We start from the raw sequence: 25,379 nt of genomic DNA, 5'->3' as shown, positions 1-25,379 counted from the left end.
AAGCAAACCACGTGCCATATTGTAATGTGTGTGTAGATGGTAAATACTATTCAGAGCAAAGCTTCAGTCACTTTCTAAACTTCAATAAAGAAGACAAAGCTGTTCTAGCAACCCAGGAAGTGTGCCTTCTCTGTTGTGGCACCTGCCCTGTGAAATGAGATCCCTCCTGAGATCCACGTGGCTCCCACCATGATGGCATTCCAGAAGGCTTAGAGAAGATATGGCTCTTCTCCAAGGTTTTGTTAGGATGGATAGAGCCTCATGTTGGATGTATTATGGGTAAGTTTTTATGCCAAGTGCCAGATCCCATTTTGTTTATCCATTTGTGTTGTATTTTATCTCATTTTATTATATTGTGGGCTGCCCAAAGTCTGTCTGGAGTCAGGCAGCACCTAAATTGAATTGAATCGTATTGAATAAAATAAAATAATAAAATAAAATAAAATAAAATAAAATAAAATAAAATCTCATCCCTACCATTTACATTCCATGACCAGAGCTGTGAAAATCATATTGAGGTTTAAACATTCCAAACTACGCAAATGACAATTTCTATCACCATTTCATAGTCAGAATAGTCTGTTTTAAAACCACAACAGTTTTCTGGTAAAATCAGAACAGAAGGTTTTAGAATTAAGTTGAAATGCTCCTTCCAATTTTGGAACACTTCCAGCAAGTGCAAAATAAGATGTTTCAGGGTTGGAAGTGTCTTGTTGGTTGGAATATTTGTGTACATACCATTCTAAACAAAGAAGGAGAATATGCATATATAACATAAATAAATGTTGAATCATGTTTATAGCTATGATTCTTCTGTTAAATCCAATTAATTCAAATAAATGTAATCATGACCTCCTGAAGAAGATACTTGTTCAGAGGCAACAAAATAAACACTGCTGATTCCAAAATTATCAGTAATTTTGACTGATAATAGATGGTAAAGAAAGCAAGGCATGTGATATTCCATAAAACGAAATTCTAAAATACCAAGTGCAAATGTAAAGGGATTTTTTTTTTTTTTTTACTCACAGCCGTTTCATGGATTCCAAATGACTAAATGTCCCAGGGATTAAATGAGATATTCTGTTGTTGTGTAAAAATCTGTTGAAAAATTGCATTTATTATGAAAACTTCAATCTTCTCCTGATAATAGCATGATTCCTATTTCTTTTCTAAAAAACACTATGTCTCGTGCTATATATTATCACATCCATATAAATAAGGAACCTACCTTCCTACTTACAATTTAATGCCAACAGTAAGAATTCCTGCTCATCTATATATTGTATTATATCGCATTATATAGAATGGCAGAATGTTAATAATGCAAAATAAAAGTGCTGCTTGGTCCAATCTCATGAATGCTTACTACTATATTAAATTCCAATAAATTCAGTGGGCTTTACCACAAATAAGTGCGTAGAGGGCTTTAGCTGAGAAAGTAATTTCTCTGATTTACAAAGTTACATTACTGTTTTCATTCATGCAGAACAGTTAGCTAGAACTGTGGCATGTTCTGACTAACTGTAAATTAGCGCATTTATTCATATAGACAGATCGCTATGGTGGGATTCCTCCAAGAGCAGCTGTAGCTACCAACTGGAAAGAAAAATTTTAAGGCTACGTGTAAAAGAATCATAAACCACAAACAAACCTTGGTTTGTAATATAACTTACAGAATTGATTTGGAAATAATACCAAGTTTCAAGTTAATTTAACTGTTCATGTTGGTTGGAAGAAGGTAGTCAGGAAAAATGAACTGTGTGCACTAGTATATACTGTATCTCATAAGCTGTAAGCCAAAAATTTCCATCAGAATATTGACTGTTTATATGCAAATAAATGTTAGGATTAATGTGTGGGTTTCTTTGCTTGTATCACTCTAGGTTGGGTACCAGTTGGACAGAGTCTACTATGGAGAGCGAGGTAGGTCTTGGGCCATAATTATGGATTCTTTTAACTTGTGGAATCAGAGGAAGTAGACAGGGTACTGTGTAGTTTGAATAAATTAACACATAAATAAATACAGACAATATACCTATCCAGATGGTATCATGAGAAGTAACCAGCACTCATTTTGTATTGAGTTAAGTGCAACTCTGCTGTTCACACCATAGCTCCTATGCTTAGGTAACTGTAGATCTAGATCTATATAAATCCAGACTTCCGGAGAAGAAATGGTGGACTGAAGACAGCTCCACAAAAAGTGGATCCAGCGACTGCAGTGAAGAATGACAAAGCGGTGGGTAGACCAGCACTTTGAATTTTTCCAGATAAGGAGAGGATGGGAGATCACCCACAAGTGCTCCAGACAGCTGCTCCTCACAAGGAGACCACAAGACAGCAGTCTCCATTGGGTTTAGAGCTCTGGGAGATGAGGGAATAGCCATCTTGCTCAAACTGCAGTCGGTGCCTTTGAAAGGGCACTAAGTTTGCATACTTCCTTTTCTAATCACTTACAGAAATTGCTTGTTCACTGCTTTTCAATTATTAGAAACATTTGAATCAACAATTTTTACAGCACCAGGTGAGTTTCCAGGTGAAGTTTTAACTACAAGTTTAAGAACTTAAAAAAAATTAGGGGAATAAACAGAAAAAGGGTGATAAAACTTTGATTTTATAAAGTTACAGACTAAGGGTTCAGATGAATTTGAAATAAGATTTTGGAATTATAAAGAATCCTTCCCATGGGAAAATGCTTTTGTTTTAATTAAAAAAAAATAAGATTTTAAAAACTGGACACTAAAGGGAACTAGAGAGAACTAAAGATTACATTTAAAGGAGAGGAACACTTGAACTCGACTTACAATTACAGAATGAAGTAAAATATTTTAACATTGGACATATTGAAGGATATTTGTGAACAATGGACCCAGAAGCTGGTTTTAAGAGTGTCTGCCTCTATAGATATACTATGTCTAAAAGTTGTTATGGAAGAGGAACAAGTTCTACTTGACAAGATCGAGAATGAGTTGAAAGTGAATTTCAAAATGACAGACTACAGGAATGACATGGAAAAAGATTCTACACTGGACATACAAAAGAAACTGGCTGATGTCTTAATAATTAAAAGGGATATACAAACAACAAACCAAGAGAGTGACCTGGATAATTTTCCTATATGGGATGTATAAAAGAGGCTTGTTAAGTTTTGAAGAATTTTGTGAGAAGGGACAAAGAAAAAATGAAAAGAAACCAAGTTCTATGACATTATTTGAAGGGACTAAAGATCAAGGTTAAAATAGATACAGTGTTATCTCTGATAACCCTTAATGGACTTTTCCCGATGCAAGGAGTGAAATAATGATGCTTTATGGATTTGTTTATACATAAGAGATGGGATATGGGAAAAAGAGATAATTTGTTCTATTTTAAGAGACGGTGATAAGTTACTAAAAATGTTTATATTTGTGATGAAGGAGGGAAGTCACTTCTATATATTTCTTTTCTTTTTCTTTACTATATTCTTATTTTTTCTTTCTTTTCTGTTTCTCCATTTTTTCTTTCTTTTCTGCACCTTCTTCTCTTTCTTTTTATTCTTCTAATTTTTTAAAGTTTGTGTTAGTTTTTACTGTTGTAATTATAATCTTTAATAAAGAATACTATTAAAAAATAGAACTGCACAGAACTTACACTTTGACTAAGCTTAGATCTAGACCTAGTTTGAGAAGAAATTGTAATGATGCTTCTCAACTTCCAAGTAGTATATGGAAATACCTTTATCTGATGGGCAAAAAGAAAAAAAATAAAGCTAATAACTGGGAGAAAGAAAATGAAAAAGAAGAAACTTACAGTCTTTCAAGTTTGGGAAGATGGGTGAATGATTCCGGCTCCAATGTTTCAATCTGATTAAAGTGCAGATATCTGTTTAAAAGTTAGAAAGGAAAAATAAGAGAATATAGAAAAAAATAAATAACATGATGCTAATAATAATAATGCAAACTAAAACTTTTTTTTTAATACTCAAAGTTAGATCCTAGCCACAGCCTTTTCCTGAAAATCAGTGGTACAATATAAAAATAAAAATTACCTCACATTTATATCAGTCAGCACAAATTTTTGGATATGACAATTAACAAACATCACCAACAGCTTGAAAATTAAGCTTACACATTAAAAATACTGGTAAAATAAAATATTCAGGTATAATACCAATACTTCATATATTATGTATGAATAACCTTAATGGCTGATAAATACATTCTGCCCATTGAGATTTCTATCTCCAGCTTATTTATATGCAGTATAACAGACACCTAACCCTGTCTTGGGGTAAAAAAGGAAGAAATTTAATTGTATGATTGGGATTTCATATTGTACTAAGTCATTATTTGCTTAATTATTACTGAATAAACTCCAATTGGTTGAGTTAATGCAACATACCAAGCCATAAAACCATGGTTTTCAAATGACAACTGGCTGTGTTCCTACAACATGCTAATCCAAAACCAGCTAAGCTTAGCATGGTGAACTAGGTGTACATTACTTCTCTAATCAAGTTTCAGTTTAAATATACACGTAGAAAACATATATATCTGATTCATCATTGCACAGAACATGAATTACACGTAAGAAAGATTTAAGTATTCAAAACAACAAAAAAACAATCAAGTGTAGGAAAATAAATAATAATATACAATGTAAGCTTGCAGTTCCGTTCTATAGGACAAAGAGCTGTGTTCCTCTTTCTGTGGCTATCACAATATTAGGCATTATGCCCGAATAGGATGGAAAAATATGTGGAAAAAGCATTAGGAGAAGGGGTTAATCACTTGTCCCACCCCCAATGGTTTTGGCTCTGCTTTTCTTGTTCCCAATCTCACCAGCTTGAACACTGATGTTTGAAAGGCAATTGCACTCACATTTAGCTTAAGTTGCCACAGAAATCAGGGATTCTTTGCTAGTAGGAATCAGAATCCCCTCAGGATTCTTCTTGCATTTCAGCAACCACAAATAAAAACCCCAATCCCTCTGCTCACTGCTGGAAGTCCAGGAGTCTGAGGAAAGAGGCTGAAATGCACACACCATATCTATGGAACACCTGAACAGGCAAAAGGAGGACTGTTTAACTTTCAAAAGTCTAGGGGTCTCTTCCTGGTACTGTCACTTAAATGATGTTGGCAGCAAATCTGATAGATATTGGTTTTCAGTTGTTCTCAGAAGTGTAAAAATGATAAATCTAAAGTACAAAAATATAATGAAAATCTGCTAACAGTAAGGAACGATACACAAAAGAGTGAACTAAACCTTATCCTCAGCAAATGTCGATTTCCAAATCTATGTTGCTGAAATAACAAGAATTCAGAGATGCTTACAAAAACAAAATATGGGAAGGATCCTTAATTACTTCCATTCAATCTTTACTTCTGTATTACCCATTAATCATTTTTCTTGAGGGCTTACTACTGATGGAGAATTTGTAAGATAAAATCAGCGGATGTGGAAAGGTGAAGTTACTTCCATTTGTCCTGCCAGATCTCCCCTGCTTGTTGTTTCCTGTCTTTACTATTTTAAGGGATACATCACAGCCTACTTCTCCAGAAAAATGAGACAGTATCCCTGTAGGCTGCAAGCAAAAGCTCACACAACAGAACCATCTTCTATTTTATTAAAAATCTATACACAAAAAATTAGATGGGGGAATAAGTCATAACAAAGCCTTCAATCTGACATAACAAATTTTCATCTCTATACTAACTCTGTGAAATAATTCAACCTAGATTCACATGCATATTGTGTTCCTTGCAAGTTTCTTTATTATTTGTGTTCCACTATAGTTCCATCTGAAATGTAGAAGATGTAATGGCAAACTGAGGATTTACTATTAAACAGAGCCTAAGATCAGAAACCACAACTTGAGGTACAACTTAGGAAACAATCAAATATTTCCATATTTCTAAACTGATGATGCTCTGCTTCAAAGTATCTTATTCAATCCATGTTACCATATAAAGGGTGCTGTGACAGAGGGGAAGAAAAGTGGCATATTATATTAATTTCAGATGCAAAGAACTTGTCTTCTTCATCCATATCTTCCTGAAAATTGTAGGAGGGGAGGAAAGGTGAAGAGGTCAAAATAAACAGCAACTTTCTGTGAAACAGTCCTTGTATTCAGATATTTTTAAAACAAAGATTTATGAAGAACTTAATCCATTTACCTTTCCCATCAACCTCATTTATGAGTTTACCTCATTTATTCCATGATTGCTACATGATAATGAATAAACTCAGGAAGGAAGTTTTATAACTGAGAACAATGAATATCAAAACATTCCTTGTGCAGTAAATATTCTGCAGAATAAAGTCAGAATCTATTGAATGCTATTTCTGAAACTTTCTATTAAAATCTTACATGCATTTTAAAATACTATCATGCATATTTAAAGACTGCGGTATTATTTTTCAAAACCAGAATAAAAACCAAATGAAAATAGGTGGGTTTCGCTTAGAGTAACAAGCATATTTATTCAAGTACAGCAGAAAGTCATACGCTGCCCTTTCCTTTAAACTAGGAACCAAATAGTCTATGCCGGAATTAAATGTCTGGGATTCTACTACATGTAGAATGTAGTAGTAGAGGCTGGTGATCTCAGATCAATCTCATGGGAATGTCACTGGAGTTAATTCACTCAGGCTTAAAAATGTATTTATGACCAATCTGTTAATTATTATCAATATATTTTTCTATCAATGAACTATACAAAACTTAGGAAGACTTTAATGCTGGAATATTCCTTCATTTTATATTGCGTGATGTATTTGCAATTATGTAGCATTATGAAGAATCATTCCCACTTGGCTCTTTCTGAGAATGGAAATGGAAATGGCTTGCTTAGCACATCAACATATCCCAAGTTCTGCTTTGTTGCTCCCCAAAAGCCAGGCTTTGTCAGCAAAGGATAACCCTATGGTTCCAGTTGGCAAAGAGAATTTACCAGGATGCTAAGCTGGGATAACTTGTTAAGCAATGGTTGGTTTACCGATCATGCTACTGGAGGGATCCAAGCAAGAGGAAATAGGATGTCTGCGCCATGACAGACTTCATTAAAATGCATTTATGGCATATATAAACCATGGAAATACTTCAGTGGTCAGAAGTATATACACTATTTTGATGACGACAATGATGATAATAACAATCATGTTTTGGGCAAATGTAGATTCTATGTGTTTTAAGAAATAGTAGTAATGGAACAAAATGTACCAGAAAAATGGTTTTGAGTATAATTCGCGAACAAAATATCTCTGATTATTTCTTGGCAGTTTAGTAATCAGAAGATTGAAGGTAGATGGAAAAGGTTATCTCTGTTGTGCCTGCTTATGTTCACAGAAGTTGGAGCGGATTAGAATGAATTCTGGTCAGTTTTACGATATACAAATGCCCACTATCAATTGCTCTTATTGTGTCCAAGTGATCAGAGTTAAAAGTTCCAATCAATATAAATGGTACCATTTTAAAATGAAGCTATTTTTCTACAATATATTCAGCATGCTCCAAAATTTATATTTCTAAATGATATCAATTACATCATTTGTTCAAAAATGTTATGAAGTTCATGACCTCATCACGGCTTCTACCAGACACCTATAATAAGTTTGCTTTTTTTCATTAAGAGCCAATAAATATATGAAGGTTTGCTCATTTCCATTAATGTGGACATTTCAAAGGCAAAGTCTTCCTTGAAACAGCAGCTCATTCAAACAAGCAGCATCAAGTGGAACATTTCTACTAGGATGGCACTAAATGATAAAAATCCACAAACTGGAATCACTTCCTTTTAAGGAACTCTAAAGAACTATGGACACAAACTGTTGTTCCTATTTTCTGTGACTGTCTTGAGGTAGGAAAGTAATACTGTTGCCCTGCTTCTTTTCCTAATCAAAGGAAAATATTTGCAATATTATGACTGAATCTTTCATAACATTAAAGAGTAATTGGGTATCATTTTCTTTTCAACGCAAAGTCTTGCTCCCTTGATATCCAGAAACAATTCAGCCATTTGAATGACCAACATAATAAGCCGAGTATGTAGCAGTAGATAGTGAGATAATTCTTGAAAAATTATAGAAATCCAACCAAAAATCTGGATTCTACTTTATTAATCTGTGTAGATCAAAAGTATAACACTTTTGTAGAAATGGGATCCCTAATTCTTATGCACATCTAAGTTTGGTGCTAAAATCACGCTTGCCCTTGGAAACTGTTACATGGTGAACTGATCGTCTTGAAATATAAATCTAAAATAAAAAGTGAACACAGAAATGACATACTTGACAAATATGTTTTCTGCATACCAGTGACTGCAACCACGCTGGACTAGAAACCCATTCCGTGCAATCATGCAAGGCATGCAAGCAAGAAATGCTGAAAAACGTGCACTTTTCCTCTGAGGCAACCAAACAAATGACAGCACAGAAGAGAAAAGGCACTTACAGTTGTTCTAGAGAGGCAAGTCCTTTAAATGCTTGCCTGTCAATTGACTGGATTTCATTCTTGTACAAATAGCTGAAACAAGAAATAATCAGTAATATTAGTATACACAAACAAGAGCTACATTAATGCGTGAAGGAATTAAGTTGACACATGAGGACAGTTTTTCAAATACACCATGGAAAGCAACAAAACAAGACATGTATACACAACAGAACACTTTTGACTTGAGAATGTCCGTCAGAACCTCGACGATACAAACAGAAAACTGTGCTGGACTTCAAATTTAGTCACCTGATAGCTTTCAATTCTATTTGAGAAGACAGCTTCAGAACAAGCTTGGGGAACATCTTGCCATGTTCACCTTCAAAGGCTTGTACAAAGAGAATTTTGTCCTCTATAGAACTAAGATAATGATGACTAAAGCTACCATCTATGTAATTATAGAAGTACATGTACAAATTTATAGGACTGGGATAATTTGTGTCAATCTCTTGCAATCAAGTTTCTAGTACTGTTCAATATGGAGAATGAATTTTACCTCAACTAATGGATTATTACACATTTCTCTTCAAACATTAATAATTTGAAAAGTTCAGATAAATACCTTATCAAATATATAGCATAATGTTCTATCAAAATATTAACTTTTAATTTTAAAAGTTAAAGAAGTCACAGAACAAAATAAATGTTATTAGGGAGAATTTAGGAAGTCAGCTAACAAATGGAACTGTACAAGAATCTGACATTAACAGATTACAACTTCACCACAGGAGTACATGCAAATCTCTGACAGGATATAAAGTATGGGAATACGAATAAAAGATAAACTGAAATCACAAGAAGTGCAGTGCAAACAGTTTGTGGTGCGCACCATCACAAACCTTTTGTATTTATGAACTAGACTGATTGTTCAATTACACCAGTAAGATCATTTACACAGATAAATTAAGAGTAACACTAAGTAGATATAACAGCACAGTTGTTTCCAGAAATGAAAGATTCCTTTTTGTTACTCATGTCTTGCTTCTTTAATGTTTTAAAAGGTGCTTGTAATGATGTTTGTGTTTTGCACAGAGTTGTAAAATTTTCTCTGCCCTGCTGTTTGATATGCTTATTAAACAACTGGGACAATATTAAAATATTTCTATCTCAAAATAGTTAATTACACACTGAGGCTGTTCTGCTGTCTATAGCACTCAATTCCGAGTTTATGAAAATACATTTATCTTAAAGATTCATTTCAGTGTTTTATGATTTCTGTAGAGACTGTAGCATACTCCTGAAGTTTAGTATCATCAGATACATTTGGACAATGATAGATAGGATGATGTAATCCTAGAAATTAATGGTATATTTAGGAAAAAAAGTAGCTGTCAATAGGAATGGCTGGAGAGGTAGGTGAAGAACTGTTCAGCTTCTGGAAAATAAAACAGATTAAACAGAGATTCTTATCATAGTGCATGTGTTAATCAGTTGACCAATACAATATCATCACTGTCATACCTAATGTTTTGTGAATAGCCACTGTCATTTGTTTTGCTTTGTTTATTTATATATTTATTTATTACGTATTAAATTTATATAGCCACCTATTTCACCAGAAGTGACTCTGGGTGGCGTACAACAATCAAATAAAACTGCAATATAAAAACAATCATTATAAAAACAATCATTATAAAAATGGAGAAAATCATTATTAAAAATAGAGAAAATCATTTAAAAATTAGAATATACAAACCACAAAGGAAGAGAGAAGTATAGCAACCTCCTGTCACCCACAATAGGGGAGCCACCTTAAAATGTTGCTGGTTCCCTGGGACTCCCAAGGCTGGTGACATAACCAGGTCTTCTTGTTCAGGGGTTTCGTGAACATTAACAGGAATGGAGCTAACCTAACTTCGGGGGAAGAATGTTCCATAAGGCAGGTGCCATGGCGGAGAAGGCCTGCCTCCTGGAACCCATCAAATGTAGGTCCCTCACAGATGGGACCTGTAGCACGCCCTCTCTGCTGGATTTAATGGGATAGGATGAGGTAATTGGGGAGAGGTGGTCCCTCAGATAACCCAATCCCATGCCATGAAGGGCTTTAAAGGTCAAAACCAACACCTTGAACTGGACCTGGAAACAAACTGGCAGCCAATGCAGCTTGCAGAGCAGAAGTGTGGTATGTGCTGTTCTGGGGGAACACGTAGCTGCCCGCACTGCTGCATTCTGCACCAGTTGAATAGGTGCAGATACTCTTCAAGGGCAGCCCCATGTACAGTGTATTACAGTAGTCCAATCTGGAGGTGACTAGAGCATTAGTGATGGTAAGTAAAGCTTCCCGACCTAGGAACGGATGCAACTGGTGCACAACATGAAGCTGTGAAAAGGCCCTCCTAGCTATGACTGCCACCTGTTCTTCGAGGAGTTGTGAGTATAGGAAGACCCTCCAGATTGGTGCCACCCCATCCAGCACCAAAGATGGTATAGTTCTAGAACTAGTAGGCTCCAAAACCCAAAGCCACTGAGTCTTGCCAGGGTTCAGTTGAAGCCTGTTGTTCCCCATCCAGATCCTCACAATCTCGAAGCACCAGGATAAGGCGTCCACAGCATCGCTTAATTCGCCAGGGGCAGAAATGTATAGCTGGGTATCATCAGCATACTGATGATACCTCACCTATGGTGACTGATGAGCTCACCCAGCGGCCTAATGTAGATGTTTAATATGAACAGAGAGAGCATTGACCCCTGCGGCACCCCACGCAGTAGGGGCCAAAGGTGGAACCTCCCCTCCCCAATCACCACCAACTGGAATTGACCCAAGAGAAAGGAGGTGAGCCAGCACAACACCGTGTTGCCTACCCCCAATCCTCTGAGCCGATCCAGAAGGATACCATGGTCAATGGTATCGAAAGCTGTGGAGAGGTCAAGTAGGGCAAGGATGGATGCACAACCCCTATCCCACTCACGCCAGAGATCATCCAAAAATGTGACCAATGCTGTTTCTATCCCATATCTGGGTCTGAATCCTGACTGGAAAGGGTCCAAAAAATCCACTTCATCCAAGGTCTCCGAAGCTGTCACGCAACCACCTTCTCAATCACCTTCCCCAAAAAGGGGAGGTTAGATACTGGATGAAGATCATCCAGTATGGTGGGGTCTAGTGATGGCTTCTTGAGGAGAGGGCAACCAAGTCTTCTTTAAGAGGTAAACAAACAACCCCCTCACTCAAATAAGAATTAACCACCGGTAGAGCCCATACATACATGTAATGGAAGGCTTGAGTGAGGAAGATACTGGAATGGAGGATCAAGGTTATCGGGGGGGGGGGGGACATTCCAGAGCAAGCGCTTTCTCAGTCTGTAGCAGGAACGTTGGAAGAGAAAGAGGATGAGGCTAGCCCCTCCCTAGAGTCTCATGGGATATATCCACTAGTGGCTTTAGCATAGGTTTAGTCTGGTGAGATTCTGTCTATTAGGTGCAAGCTAATAAAGGAATTGGACTGGACTGGATTGCCTTGTTGTTGTTCTTGCGCTGAACCTGACAATACGTCACCCACCGCACTCATTTAACAAGCCAGGATGGGCATGGATCTAAAGAGCAGGTGGCTAAGCTCACAGTCATAAGGACCCTGTCCGCTTCCTCAGGCTCAACAGGTTCAAACCATTCCCAGATAACCAGGCAAGACTCCTTCCCAGGCACCTCTTCTGGACCAGCAACAAGCCCAGCGTCCAACTGCAAGCAAATCCAAGCAGCTTTGTCCAACAGATGCTGAGCAAATTCCTCTGCACGCTCCTGCAAAAGGTTCCCTGAGCCCTCTTTACCCAAGAGGGCTTGTATCACCTGAAACAGGGCTGTGGGGCAGCTACCTGCAGATGTAGTAAGGGCAGGGAAGTATTGATGCTTTGTCGCCCTTACCTCCACAAGGTAGGCTTTAATAGCAGCTCTAACTCACGTCTGGTTGAGTTCATCCATTGTTGAGCACCAGCGATGCTCTAGATGTCTCTTTTCTCTTTCATCTTCCTCAGCTCCTCTGTGAACCACGGGGAGTGATGGGGTCCCCGAGAAAGGAGAGATCACATGGGCGTGATCTGATCCAATGCCTTAGCCGCTCTCTTATTCCAAGCAGCGACCAAGGCTTCAGATGGACCGTGCAGCAGACTAACAGGAACAACTCCCAGCTCCCTCTGAAACCCATCTGGGTCCATCAGTTGCTGGGGGTATACCAATCTAATGGGTACAGCCTCCCTGCAGTGGATAGTGGCACTAGCATTATGTACTTTCTGGATTTCATTTCCCTGTAATATCATTATTTATTCATCTTTCACCTGAAATACTATTTCTTCGAAGGTTAACACATAAAAATTCTGAAGAAATGGGCTATAGCCCAAGAAAGTTTATAAATACACTTGTTGGCATTTAAACTATCAAAAGTTTTTTTTTTTTGGAACATTCAGTTCAACCAATTTAATTCATATCTCCTTCTGGAAACTTGCTCAGACTCAGGTATGCTGAAGAAGTAGAAGGATTTTCAGAGAAGAGGGAAGTTTAGAAACAAGAATAAAACATGTTGCCACATAATGAGATTTAAATTTGTGAAAAAAAACCTTATTCTAAAGGAAAAATTCTACTGGGTTCAATTTAAAAAATAAACAGACAATGCCATTTCTTTTAATTAAGATAACTTAATTGTAATCTTATATCTAAGATTCAGCATTTAAACCGTTAAAAATACCAATTAATTGATCAAGTATTGTCAAATACTTTTAAAGAATTAACTGCATTAGGGAAAACCACAAGCTTAGCTCTCCACAACTCTCCACAACTTAACAACTTCTTTGTGGCATAACTCCTCTATTACTCTTGTATCATTTTTTTTCCAATCTAATTCTTCTCATGTGCTTTACAGTACAGGCAGAAGGCACTGAAGGAATACTCCCTGATTCATGAAATGGCCAAGATGGAATCATGAGATTATCTCAAACTGTGACTTTTATTTATTAGATTTATTCTGCCTTTTCTCCTAAATCCTTACTGCTCTTACAGTCAGAAAGGTATTCCTGAGTTCTAGCCAGAGCCTACTTGCTTGTAATGCTAATCCACCGGTTTTGGTCCTGCCCTTTGGTTAAACAGAACAAAGTCTCCTCTACTTTAAATGTAACAACCCTTCAGATATTTGAAGATTGCTATCCTATCACCCAACAATAATGTATTCTATAGACTAAATATACCTAGATCCTTGATCTTCATTAACCCCTCATTATCTTGACAGCCCTTCTCTGAACTCATTCTAACTTGGCACTATCTTTTTTGAAATGTGATGCCTGAAATGTGGCGTCTGAGTGGAACAATTACTTCCTATGATCTGGGCAACAGGCTCCTGTATGCACCTCAAAATATCAATTATCTTTTGGGCAGTTGCATCACACTACTGGCTCATATTTAACTTGTCATCTACAAGGACAATCTACAAGGACAGTACACAGATCTTTTTCTATGTACTGTCAAGCCTTGTCTTCCCCATTCTATACTTAACGTCTTCCATTTTTCCTACCCAGGTGCACAACTTAACATTTCTCCTTCTTAAATTCAATCATATTCTTTTCAGCCTAATGCTCTAGATCTTTTTAAACCTACTCTCCTCTGAAGTATTAACCACCCTCCTAGCTTTGGAAGCATATCAACTCTGTAGATTTGATAACTGCCCCTCAACTGTCTCATTGTCTAAGTTATTGATAAAAAGGTGGAAGTGCATAGCACCCAGACAGAGCCATGTGGTACTTCACTTGATACTTCCCTCCAAGATGCATTTGATTCATTACTGAGCACTCCATGGATGAGGTTATCGAGCCAACTGTGAAGTCATCTATCAGTAGTATCATCTAGCCAATATTTGACCATTATAAAGTTCTTTTTATTGATCAGTAATTCACTTCCTAATGTTACCAACAAAAATATAAACTAAATAATAGGACCGTGCACAGTTCCAAGGGACATTTCATTCCAATGAACATTCTATAGAAATGTACCTGAAGCACCTCATGAAGAGATATAGTCACCTGCTTCTAAGAGATGGCATAGAAAGTGTGATATACCATTATCAAATCAATCAGATGTTGAAAAGGAAAAAAAGTACTCATTTTTTATATACCTTCTAAATGCACATATATTCAAAACTAGATCCATGATAGTGCCATCAAGTCAAATCAAAGAGAAGAGCAAACCAATTTTACTCATTTGTATGAAAATAAAAGGAAATAATAATAGCTATATAATTGCATGCATCTGCCATACAGCACCATACTAGACAGGAGGTTAGGATTATACTTTTCAAGATCAGATTACCAAACTTCTACAATGGGAAAACATGATAACCATAGGAGATTTCAATTACTATGCTGAAAACCAAACTCAACAAAGAATAGAAGAGCTAGTAAATTCCTGATTTGCTCTGCTAACAATTTCATCTTTTTGCAGGTAGACAAATAGGCCAGAAGATCAGCTATTATAAAAGTGTCCTTCACCAATAGGAAATAATTGGCTGAGTAATGTAATGGATTAGGAAATTTTATAATAGAAATTTGATATTAATTATTATATATATACACATATAATCGATAGATGAAAATGTATTACTAATCCTATTGAAAGTTAAAATTTCTTATAATAAATGATTCTATAGATTAGCTATGAATGATTAATAATTGTTAATTGATAAGTATACAAGTATATTTTGAATAGATGATATGAGAATTTAAGATTATGAAAGGGGCACCAACGAGTTGGTAACTGGTTGACACACGGTATAAAATGGAAGATGCTTTTTTTTATGCCTTTCTATGTTTTTGTTTGTTCATGTATGTTTTGTGTTTGTTGTAAAAATAAAAAAATATTAAAAAAAAAAAGGAAATAATTGGCTGGAAAGATGAAATTAGTGGATACTTTGGTTGGAAGTGAATATTTATGATATTAAGAAAATGAAAAGCTGATACATTCCAAAAAATTAATGATTTGTTTCCCAAGCCCAACAGATATAAGTATTGAAGGAGAATGAAGTTCAAGACAGATGGGAGTTTCTTTACAATGTGGAATTGCGAGCTATTCCAGTGAGAAAGAAAAATGTGACACAGCTAACAAAATCAGTGCAGCTGTGTAAGGGCCTTATAAACAGCATTTATTTAAACAACATTCCATTGAGAATAGAAGGATAAGCCATAGAGAAATGGCATAGACAAGTAACCAAAATTGTAGGGAAAGTATTAAGAGGGAAAATCTTGGAAATCTTGCCCAGGCCACCACAGAGGTATTGAGGTTGTGAGAGGGTCAACCGAGTGGAAAGGGAAACATTCCTAACTTGGTTCTGCTCAGAGAAATCCCATCAGCAGAAGTAGCACACTGGATCCCATCCTGTGTATACTGGACAGCATTCCTATCTTCCCTGGGAGGTGGCCGAGCAACCTTCAAATTGTCTAAGCTCCTTTGCCCAGCCATGATTGTAAATTAATCATACTAATAACAGGATTTCTCTTTTAGTCACAGGCCTCCTTCTTTTCCTATGCTCTGCCTTCTGTTGTATGCTTGGAAAGCTGCATTACTAACTTTTACATAACCACTGATAAAAAGTTGCCTTTTTATGCAGGCATTTTATTTTTGAAGGATCTACCCGCCCCTCCCCTCCCCATTCAATTAATTCATTCCCAGATCTCCCAGGTTGAACAGGAAGATCTGATGGGAAGTTTTATCCAGTTTATTGCTTACTTCTTTCTCAGGGTGCCTCATCATGCAAAGAATTTTATTTATATTCAAACAAATGCAAGACTGGTTTTCTTTCACATGCTCTGGCCATGGACCCAATTTCTAGTTTTCTTCTTTGCAATGATATCATTGAAGGAGAATGAACTACTCTCATACTCTAACTGAAAAACTGAAAAACACAGAAACCAACATGATATAGTTTGGGGATGCTCTGATGATCATATTAACATTAACATTAAATATAGATACATTTAGCAAGTACTTTTTATTATGGCGTAAATTAAGCTCTTAGATGCTTTGAAAATACTATAGATAAACGTTTGTTTAAGCTCTTAAAAATGATACTAAACACTAATCCCGTATAAATGGAAAAATCAGCAGAAAAGTTAAGAAGATACTATTATAATCCTATCCATTTTTTTCATATAAAGCTCTTTGGGGTTTGACACTGCCTAATTGGTCTGTGGAAATTTTGAAGTGTATTTTGCTTTAGTGAAAATTTGGGTGAACCTCTGCCTTGAAGCTGCTTCATAAAACAGTGTAGGTGCTCCTTCTAAGGGTGAAGAGAAGCAACTCTGTTGCACTGATTTGCACACCTCCCTCAGCAACCCAATAGTTTCAAAAGCCAAGAGGTTTCCGTATGTATACAGCTCTTTCACAGAAGCCTCCTCCAGTTTGGTGGAACACTTCAGAGTGCTAAGAAGAGGTTCCATTCTCCAGCCCTTGCATGCCCAGAAAACCTTCTGGCTTTTGCAACTGACAGAGACAACAGGAAGGCTTCAAAGTGACAGAAGAGTCCTTGATCAAGTGAACAGAAGTCAACTTGCATAGGCCTAGTACATAATATACATTTTATATCAACATGTCTCAGAGAATACGTTTTCACTTACAGATATTTTAGATTTTCAAGGTCTTCAAATGCTCCAGTTGGTATTCTTTTAATGTGATTATTGTTTAGAAGTCTAGGAAATAATTCAAAAAGAGGTATTTACTTTTTTCCACTAAATAACTGCAACAATTAATTACAAATAACAATGACAGAGTTTTCTTAAAGTGATTTCTTGAAAAAGAAAGAAGTATGGAACACTTCTACTTTATTTCAAAATCTCAACCCTAACACCTCTTCTTCAGGAAGATAGCTAGAATAGGCACAACATTCAAAGCATATTTTACATTCAATGCCAAAGTTACTACTATTGCTCTCTGAATGTTATTATCATCTGATGGAAGTTCTGGAAAGCTTGCTCATTGTTGAGCAACATTTTGGTTGGTCTATCTTATCTTTAGAATGCTTTGCATTTTGGTTTTTTTGTGATCTCTATTAGCATGTCCTAGCATAGCTGTGAATGATATACATGGAGGCTTGGCTCTCTAAGAGTTGCTGTCCCAACAACTCTGGAGGACACCGCATGGGGAAGGATGAAATAAAATCTATCAATACTGTCAATTAGATGAGCAAGTATCTGATAAGTCTTCATGGACCTATCAATAGGAATGAGAATTTAAACTATTTCTGCTATAATTAGAAAGCCCTATTTCCAAATGGAAACACTGCCTTAATACTTTCAAAAATATATTGCCTTTTTTGTTTTAGATAAAAGTGATAGAAGATGGATAGATCATGGTGGATCAGTAGCAAATTTGCTAGTGGACCATCTAGTGGCTACCAGTTCTGGTGCATTTTGTAAGGAATGCTGGATTAGATAAACTTATATAGAAGTCAATTAAATGGTAGCTCAAAATTTAGGATTATTCAGTCAAAATAACTGTTAAGAAATATTGTGTTTGAAGTGAACTAACTTCATATAGTTGAGCTCATGAACAAAAATTACAGATGGTTTCCCATCTTTCGCTGTAACAATTTAATTTTCCCATAAACAGTAGACTTATGTTCATGTGGATTCCAAAAAATACTAATTAAATTTAAAAACTTTAAAACTCTAGTTAGAAATCAACATAATGAAAACTTAATGTACACTGAAACAAATCTTATTAGTCTTAATGAGATTAAATACAAACGGAGGTGCAAATAAAAAATGGTTCACAATTTACAAAAGGGAAAATAAGAGGAATAAAACTTACAATGTGTTCAGATTTTTAAGCCGTCTAAATGCACCAGGCTGGATTTCTTTTATTCGATTGAACCGCAGATCTCTGTTGGGGAATGGGGAAAAAAGTCCTTGATTAATATATCTTTTACTGCCAACATTTCAACAAGATGAAAATAAACATTTGCTAATAATGTTATATACTTTTCAATGGCATTTCATTCTAATAAAAGCAATGATCTACAAAGTGAAGTGTGGTATGCAAAACAACATTCCGTGGAATTCCAGAATATTCCATTCTTCTTCTGCATATCCTGTTCTGACGATAGTCCAATGGTTTTTGTGATTTTTAGTGCCAACCCACAGAAGGTGATGATCTCCTAGTTTCTATCATGCATAAGTTACTTAACATATAAAGGTAGTCCCCAGTTTAAGAACAGGTTCCATTCCCAAGGTCTGTCCTTAAGTCGAATTTGTATGTAAGCTGGAACAGTATTATTGTATAGTACTGTATAAATAGTATTGTGTAATAAACTCAAACCATTGTGTATTTAACTCAAATCATTGTGTACTGAACTCAAATTTTCCTACAATAGGCTCTGTTCTTAACCATGGCTTGTCCTTAAACCACATGTTCTTAACCTGGGGACTACATGTACACAAAACTGTTGGGAAAAAAATCTATGGAGTTTTAGGGCTTGTATATTGCCTAATGTCACCTAACTCTGTATGTCCTTTCCATCTAAATCCAAGAAAGATATTCCAGTTTAAATCAGTGTATGATGCTGTTAACAAACTAGATGAGGGAAACAGTGCAGAGAAGACAAAAGTACTCCTGACTGTCAATTGATAGATTAGGGAATCAGAATTCAGCCTGCCTTGGATGGGATTATACTGCTTATGAACACCCAGGTTTGCAGGCTGCATGTGTTCTTCCATCTAGTCCTAAATCTGTATGCCTTGCAGTACATTTGTACAGCTAAGATTAGTAACTCAGCTTTGCTCTTTCCTAGAATTGGCCATGATAACACCTCATTAAATACATCATGTTTGCACTACTACTTCCATGTTATTCCAACAAAATTACATGAACTAAGTGTCAAGGGACACTTTATCTTTCTTAAAACTCTGTTCTACAAAAGGATGCCATGAAAAACATTGTTTAATTTTTTTTTTTTTTTTGAGATTTCAACTCAAAACCTTCCCAACATTTTTGGCTACTGCTCAGCTTCTAGACATAGGGTGTTGTTAATGACATTATTAATTCTAATCATCTTGGGACCAGATGAACCATTTGAAATATCACATCCTTTCTTAAGGCCCTTACACCCATGTTTTGAGGGAGGCCTTCTTCTCTGTCCCACTTACAGCTGAAACCATCTGCAGGACCATGAAAGTGTCCTCCTAGGATGTTTACAGCTCTCTTCCAAGGGAGGTTAAACCAATTTTGTTCTTCATGTTTTTCTGCCAGCAGGCAAAGGCATACAAGGTTCTGACTTTAAGATAACTGCTTGAATTAGATATTTTGATAAATAAGTGAAGAAATAAATTTCAGATGGCAGATGCTGTTCACAGATTTTGTGATCCAAGTCGTGTAACTTACATACTTATGTCTAACATTGTAATGCAAATACAGTAGGCCAGGATTTATGTCATGGTGTTGTAACATGTTCCATTGCTTCTTGCTCTTGAAGTGGGAAATGAACATTTGTGGTGGTATTTGTTTCTTCTTTTTTCTTCGTTTTACTCTGCATTTACTGATTTTTAAAAACTTTTTAAATTGATTTGCTTAGATTTAATTATCTTGTATTTATTGTTACTCATTATCCATGCAATTTTTATGAAAAAAAATAAATGAATGTCTACATTGTAATACCCCCATAGTAATATACCTTGCAAGGAACTCCATTAATGTTTTCCCACAAACACCAATAAGTACATTTGAATATTGTGAATACATGTAGTTTGGGGTTCTAAAATGTGAGATGAATACGGCTGTTTCTCAATATGTTTTAAAATGAGTTATTTCATACATATTGGCTAAAAGCAATCATCTCTTGGTAGATGGGAAACAATGTGGTTTTCAGGTAAACAGAGCAAAACAAAGCCTGGAAGAAACGAAGTAATAAATTAGTATTTTTAAACATTGCTATTAGTATAAGAGTAACACTAAATGTGAATAAACACACATTGCTTTTGGCATTGAAAGCTGGAGTGCACCAACATATTTTCCAGATAATGGTATCTCCAAAATCTTGGAACTGAGTAAATCAGGAATCTTATTTTTTTTCCTCTGGACATTCTTTGTTCTTCCATTAAAGAAAATGCCTGGAAGACAAACTTATCTTCATGGAGATGCCAAGTTTCAGACATGATATATAATCACTTGTTTTAGTTATTCTTCTATTCCTGGTAGGTCAGATCAAAAGCGATCCACAATAATTTACTAACTTTACTCACTGACAGAGCAAATTTTAAGACCAAACTTTTGTGGCACATATTACTTTATAGTGGAATGAGACCAGGTTATTTCTTTCAAGAATCACAGTAGTGTGGAGAAAGCTTGCTTCAAAAGGAAAAATAAAATATTTGTACAGAATTGAAATTAAGGAAAGGCCATTATGGCATTTTAAACATAAGCTCTTGATACCTATCTAATCTACTATCACATTAACAAACTTGTTGAGAAAAGATCTTGAGAAAAGGCTAGTTTGTTTTCCAGTTTAATCTATACTCCAGCTATATCCTGGTTACAAACTCAATGCATTTCTTCCCTCTTTAACCTCCTTTATTTTTCATATTAGTTACATGAAACTCTACAGTCAGACCAAAACCTATTTGGAAGAAGAGACTCAGTGAGTATGTCTCTCAAACTTTATCCTTTTTAAAAACAGGTTTATATTAGATCACCAGGGAAAGGAAACTCAACCCTTTTAATTTATCTTCATTCCCAGAGGAATCCCATCTCCACATCAATTTAATCATGCAGCGGAAATTTTACAGATAGCTCACAAGAAGGCTGGAATTTTGCAATACAGATTCTTGCTTCTCTTCCTGTTTGTAATCAAAAACAAATTGCAGCACGTGTACAAAACCTTCTAGAACTTCTATGTTGGGCAGAATGCCACATGACAATGGAGCAGCATACCTATTAAGAACATAGCAAAGCAGAAAATTACAACATACATACTAAAAACAAAGAACATACTAAGAATGCAGAAAGCCACACAAAGCCAGATCTTTGGTCCATCTACCATATTAAAGATATAGTTACTAACTGTAGCACTGTAGGGTTACAGGCAGCAATTTCTCCAGCCCTACCTGAAGATGCCAGGGATTCAACCTCAGACCTTATGCACTTGAAGTGTATGCTTTACTAATGCCTCTCCAAGATAGTTCAGAACTGCAGCTATATTCAGTTCAGCATATTTGCCTGACCTGCAAAATAGGGCTGAGCAATATTTTAATGCAAAGGAAAAGAGGTGCTTTGGAAAGTGTGTGGGCAAGTCCTTAAACCAATCCCCCTCCCCCCACCCCAAGGATTGCACTACAGGAACGGAAGGCACTTATGTGATCCCAGGAAAAGTTACAGTTTCTTAAAGAAGTTGCTGACAGGTATTACTCAATGCTGGCATGTGCTTCGAAGCACTTCTTTCCCTTCGAATCTGAAGCATGTGGAGCCCTACTGCCTAATGCCCTTTGTCATTGCAGAAATAACTGTGGTTGAATTAGAGCAGCCTTCTGCTTCCAGAATTCACCAGCTAACATGACCACTGTTGAGAATTCTAAGAGTTGAAATCCTCACATCCAGAGGTTGTCCAAATTAGGAAAGGTTGCATGAAAGACTGTACCCAGCTATGTCTGCTATATGCCAGCCAGACCAAAATATTCCCTTCCCAGTTGCAGGATGCAAAAGAGCTACGACTAAGATTGTAATTCCTACCTCTTATTTCTGCATTATTTTAAAAGCCATCTGTTTTTCCCTCTCTCCCATTCTCAATGCTGTACCCCCTTGGGCTATTTCTCCTGCTTCCTGCCATAAATATGGCATCACATGTTCAGGGGAAAGAGGACTGGAGTGATGAGAGTCAATGAGAAGAAAAAACCAGCAGCAGCTCTTGAATAGAGCTCTGGCATCATATTCAACAGTTGTTATTGCATCCTGTGCTGAATTTAATAGTGAAATGAAAGAGATGGAAGCGAGTGAGGGCGATACACGATCAAAAATTTTGATCATAAAGTATATTATCACATTCCTGCATTATAAGAAGATACAATATAAGGTGCTAAATCATAAAAGTTAACAAACCCAATTTGGACACAACTGCTTGTTTTGCCTTTGCCCTTCTCCAATCCCACTTCACAGCTAACAACCAATGTTATTTCCAAGAATAAAGGGAACAGGGCTCTTTCAGGACTGACTGCCCCTTAATTCTCCTCCACGAAGTGTCCTTGAGTTCACAGCTCTAGGGATTCCTGACAGCAAAGTCCAAAAGAGAGGGAGAAACTTTCAAGCAATATGCAGAAGAAGGTTCATGCAATCAAATCTTTGCTTTTCATTACATTTAATTAAGGGTACATTGACAATTACCAGTATCAGAAATGAACAACATTTTACATGGAGACTAGGAGCATATCTCAGAAGTCTGGGAGGTCACATATAGAAGTCATATACTTAGCCAATCCTTTGAACTTTGCTGCTGCAAACTCTGTTTTACATAACTGTGAAGTGGACATGTGAACACACTCCTGCTGACCAGGCACTGAGTATAAGGCAGAGACAGGATCTAACTTATTCCAAATATCAAGACTGCCAATATCCCTTCAATAAATTTCTTCCTAATATAAATTTAATCTTACATGAGTTTCAAATCCCCACACATGAATATTTTCTCCAAATGTTTATTTGCTTAAATGTTCCCAAATTAATTCCTCTACAGAGCAGCACAGATTAGTACCACAATTAATTCCAAAAATATCCATCCATCCAATATTCTCATTATTCTCTCTTTTTTTGTGTGTGCTACCGAACTACTCTTTAATACAGTCTGATTTTAGCAATTCTAACCTTTGTTTCCTTGCTTCCAGTTTAACAGAGAAAAAGTATGAAATTTAAAGTGGGCACTCATCAGTCAAAATAGTTGGTGTTCAGTGCCTTCAAATCATGCCATACAACTGTAAAGTTGATGTCAGTGCAGTGCTGCAGATTACATCGAAGGGGCATTCTTGAAATTAATCTCTTCTTATACAAGAAGGTGAGAAGATGCTATCGCTATCTCTTAATCAAAACAAAACTATGTTAAAAATGCCAATTCTCCACTTGTTGTCTCAAAAAATCTCTCACACACACACACAAATACTTTCAGCTGGAAAAATTTAAAATAGTCTCACTAAAATACTATCGCTGTAAATTTCAAGGGTGAGCTATTAAATAGTGATACTGTATTGTACAGCATGGCTTCATAGGGAGGAAGATTAAATAATCTCCCACTTGTGAGAGTGAATGAGGGGAAAAAACAACTAAAAATAAGGTGAATATGAAAAGAACTGTTTTTTTCCTCCTTCCAATGTACTCACCAACAAACAACATCAACACCAAATCTCTTCACTGTGTTTCTCCAGTAAATGACAAAAGATCTCCCGCTCCCAGCAAGCAAGTCTACATTGCTTATATATGCTTATTCTTTTATTCAAGGACATTGAGGCAGGAAATGAAAAACAGACATCAGAATAGTAAAAACAAGATTAGAACAGTGTATGTAAAACCAGACAAAGAAAGTTATACAACTAAGTCAGCACAACTGGATGATGTCAGTAATACAATGCTGGATTTGGTGGGCTACTTTGAAAGTTTATGTTAAAGTCCAGAAAAACATCTACTTCTGCTTCATTGACTATGCAAAAGCCTTTGATTGTGTGGATCACAACAAACTGTGGCAAATTCTTAAAGAGATGGGGGTACCAGACCACCTTACCTGTCTCCTGAGAAATCTGTATGCGGGCCAAGAAGCAACAGTCAGAACCGGTCATGGAACAACCGATTGGTTCAAAATAGGGAAAGGTGTACGACAAGGCTGTATACTGTCACCCTGCTTATTTAACCTATATGCAGAGTACATCATGAGAAATGCCAGGCTGGAAGAATCACAAGCTGGAATCAAGATTGCAGGGAGAATCATCAACAACCTCAGATATGCAGATGATACCACCCTAATGGCAGAAAGTGAAGAAGAACTAAAGAGCCTCTTGATGAGGGTGAAAGAGGAGAGTGCAAAAGCTGGCTTGAAACTCAACATTAAAAAAACTAAGATCATGGCATCTGGACCCATCAATTCCTGGAAAATAGAAGGGGTAGAAATGGAAGCAGTAACAGACTTCATTTATTTGGGCTCCAAGATCACCGCAGACGGAGACTGCAGCCATGAAATTAAAAGACGCTTGCTCCTTGGGAGGAAAGCTATGGCAAACCTAGACAGCATATTAAAAAGCAGAGACGTCACCTTGCCAACAAAGATCCGCATAGTCAAAGCTATGGTTTTTCCAGTAGTAATGTATGGCTGTGAGAGCTGGACCATAAAAGGCCGAGCGCCGAAGAATTGATGCCTTTGAACTGTGGTGCTGGAGAAGACTCTTGAGAGTCCCCTGGACTGCTAGGAGGTCAAACCAGTCAATCTTAAAGGAAATTAACCCTGATTGTTCATTGGAAGGACTGATAATGAAGCTCAAGCTCAGATACTTTGGTCACCTAATGCGAAGAGAGATCTCTTTGGAGAAGACCCTGATGCTGGGAAAGATTGAAGGCAAAAGGAGAAGAGGACGGCAGAGGATGAGATGGTTAGATAGCATCACTGAAGCAATGAGCATGAAACTGAGCAAACTCAGGGAGGCAGTGAAGGACAGGAAGGCCTGGCGCAATATGGTTCATGGGGTCACGAAGAGTCGGACACGACTTAACGACTAAACAACAACAACAGTTTTAAATCAAATTAACAAGATTTACAGTTTCCAATACACACACACACACACACACACACACACATTTTAAATACCAGTAACATAAATCCTTAGAAAGTTAAGTAATGTTTGTTAAATGTCAATTCAAATCTTCATTTTGGTCATTGACCAGCATAAATTGTTAAGTAATGTGTGTGCACGTGATG

General features: G+C 36.5%; 1 protein-coding gene across 2 annotated transcripts in view; it reads right to left on the bottom strand.

Moving 5' to 3' along the window:
* PXDN (peroxidasin) overlaps positions 1-25,379 on the bottom strand; it is an 82,225-nt gene that overhangs the window by 33,849 nt on the left and 22,997 nt on the right. The window contains exons 2-6 of one of the 2 annotated variants that reach the window (XM_088136657.1): positions 18,254-18,325; positions 17,062-17,133; positions 8,435-8,506; positions 3,793-3,864; positions 1,030-1,101 (exon numbers count right to left, since the gene is read on the bottom strand). In XM_088136657.1, the coding sequence (XP_087992783.1) occupies positions 1,030-1,101; positions 3,793-3,864; positions 8,435-8,506; positions 17,062-17,133; positions 18,254-18,325 (360 nt within the window). The remainder of the gene's footprint in view (positions 1-1,029; positions 1,102-3,792; positions 3,865-8,434; positions 8,507-17,061; positions 17,134-18,253; positions 18,326-25,379) is intronic. The other variant, XM_088136664.1, reaches the window with a different exon arrangement.

This window comes from Python bivittatus, unplaced genomic scaffold (genome assembly GCF_059951505.1).
Source record: "Python bivittatus isolate LINGU-HERP-01145 unplaced genomic scaffold, Pbiv_v1 ctg000020_np1212, whole genome shotgun sequence".
Classification (NCBI taxonomy): Eukaryota; Metazoa; Chordata; class Lepidosauria; order Squamata; family Pythonidae; genus Python; species Python bivittatus.
The sequence above is the reverse complement of the archived record's forward strand: the minus strand, read 5'-3'. Positions and strand labels throughout refer to the sequence as shown.